The sequence below is a fragment of the Nansenia antarctica genome (assembly GCF_963989245.1).
Source record: "Nansenia antarctica genome assembly, chromosome: 8".
NCBI lineage: Eukaryota > Metazoa > Chordata > Actinopteri > Argentiniformes > Microstomatidae > Nansenia > Nansenia antarctica.
In genome coordinates, this window is record NC_137678.1 from 30,477,664 (window position 1) to 30,479,337 (window position 1,674).

Below are 1,674 nucleotides of genomic sequence, written 5' to 3' on the forward strand. Positions count from 1 at the left end.
CATTGAACGCCACCTTGTGGTCAGAAACTAAAACACACCAATGACATAAAAAAAATCAATCATAATACTGTTTGATTCCACAACGTTTCCACAACTGCTGTTTCTGTGGCCAAAAAAAGAATCACGTGAGCTTAGAATGATAAGGTTCTATCTCCGTTTAGGGTAGTTCAGAGATATTGAGCGTCAACGTTTTTACATTCCATTATGTTTTGTGAGATGGAACCTTTGTATTTTATGAATTACTAACTCAAAAATATCAATTTTGACAAAAATGGAGATAGAACCTTATAATAATTCTAACGTCACAATCAGTCTCTGACACAATCACTGTGGAAGTTACACTGTGCAACCATTGTTTTCTAAAATGTCCATGTTCCTTCTCTGTAAGTCTCTGGTCATTTCCCAGACTCCCCTTGGATCTTCTGCAGCAGGTACTCCATCTGAAGGTTCAGGTTCGGCTGTCCTTTCTTTGTCTTTTTGCTCAGCATCTGAAAGTTCTCCATTTTCTTCTGCTTGTACTTCTGAATAGCCTCTTGTTTCTGTTGCTTGATCTTCAAGAATTCCTAAGAATAGAATAGAAAACAAGACCACTTACTGTAAGCTGTACTTTTGAACAAGGAGAGACATTTTTCCTCCTTAACACTTGCGGTAAAAAAAAAAAGTTTGACCTAGAACATACTGTCCCTGAGGGAGAGCCCTTTGAGGAACATTTCCAGAACTAAAGGGTTTCTTCAACGTTTTCTTCCACAGGCAACACTTCTTATTAACAGTGTTTTATCTCTAAGTTCTTTTCTAAGATTGCAGGCTTAAATAAACTCCTCGAAAAAAGTTTGGAAACGTTATTTCGGTCGATTATTCCTCCCCTTTAATAATACCAATTGGTATTACACGTTTAGCTGTGTTGCTCCTTCCACGAATGCATGATCCTTACAAGTTGTACCTCGTTGTAAAAGTGACTAATCAGGCTTTCCAACGATATAAAATACAGTACCAATTGGTATTATTAAAGGGGAGGAATAATCGACCGAAATAACGTTTCCGAACATTTTTTGAGGAGTTTATCTGGGCACATGAAGGTGCTGTTTCCCAGATGAAGTCCTACTAAACAGCAGACATTGCATTGCAGAGGAAGTCCTCCTTACCTCTTTCTTATTTGCACGCTGTTCTATGACATTCTCAAACTCCTCCTTAGTCTTCTGATAGGAGGTCTTCCGTAGCATTTTCTTTTTGCTCCGATTACTCATAGGGAGACTGAAAAAAGACATTTCCACACTGTTAGAAACCTCCTTCAATATGAGCTATGCATGCCATGTGATAGTGTTGTCCATGCACAGCAAACAGTTATTTCCTACTAGACAAAAACAGCAATAACTCACATTCTGTACAATGCACTGCAAAGGACTATTGCACTTTGAAGCTGACTGAAATAACATACGGCACTGGGGTTTCCAACTCCTGGTAAGCTACGCTGCTGGTTGTTGTGTGCTTGTGTAAGCATTAAAACAATAGGACTGAGAGTGAGGAATTGAAATGAAACCATGAAAACCATAGACCGAGATACAAACCATTATCTCCACGCTGAGAGAGAATTAATCGGGGCATCGAATAACATGTTTGTCTTTGTCCTCAGACATCTACATCCTTTCACCACAGTACATCCTGTCGCCTATGTGT

The 1,674-nt window shown here is 39.0% G+C and overlaps 1 protein-coding gene across 1 annotated transcript; it reads right to left on the reverse strand.

Annotated features, from left to right (window-relative positions):
• Positions 1–319: 319 nt before the first annotated feature.
• On the reverse strand, positions 320–1,248 carry LOC308163663 (thyroid transcription factor 1-associated protein 26 homolog). The gene is made up of 2 exons (XM_080537842.1): positions 1,143–1,248; positions 320–563 (listed from the first exon to the last, which is right to left on the reverse strand). Exons 1-2 carry the CDS (start codon positions 1,242–1,244, stop codon positions 396–398), a joined length of 270 nt encoding a protein of 89 aa, XP_080393968.1. The 5' UTR covers positions 1,245–1,248; the 3' UTR covers positions 320–395.
• Positions 1,249–1,674: the final 426 nt, after the last annotated feature.

Coding starts and splice junctions, on each gene's coding strand:
- LOC308163663 (XM_080537842.1), bottom strand. CDS start 1,244: ATGAGTAATCGGAGCAAAAAGAAAATGCTACGGAAGACCTCCTATCAG. Junction 564..1,142: donor AGCGTGCAAATAAGAAAGAG/GTAAGGAGGACT, acceptor TTCTATTCTTAG/GAATTCTTGAAGATCAAGCA.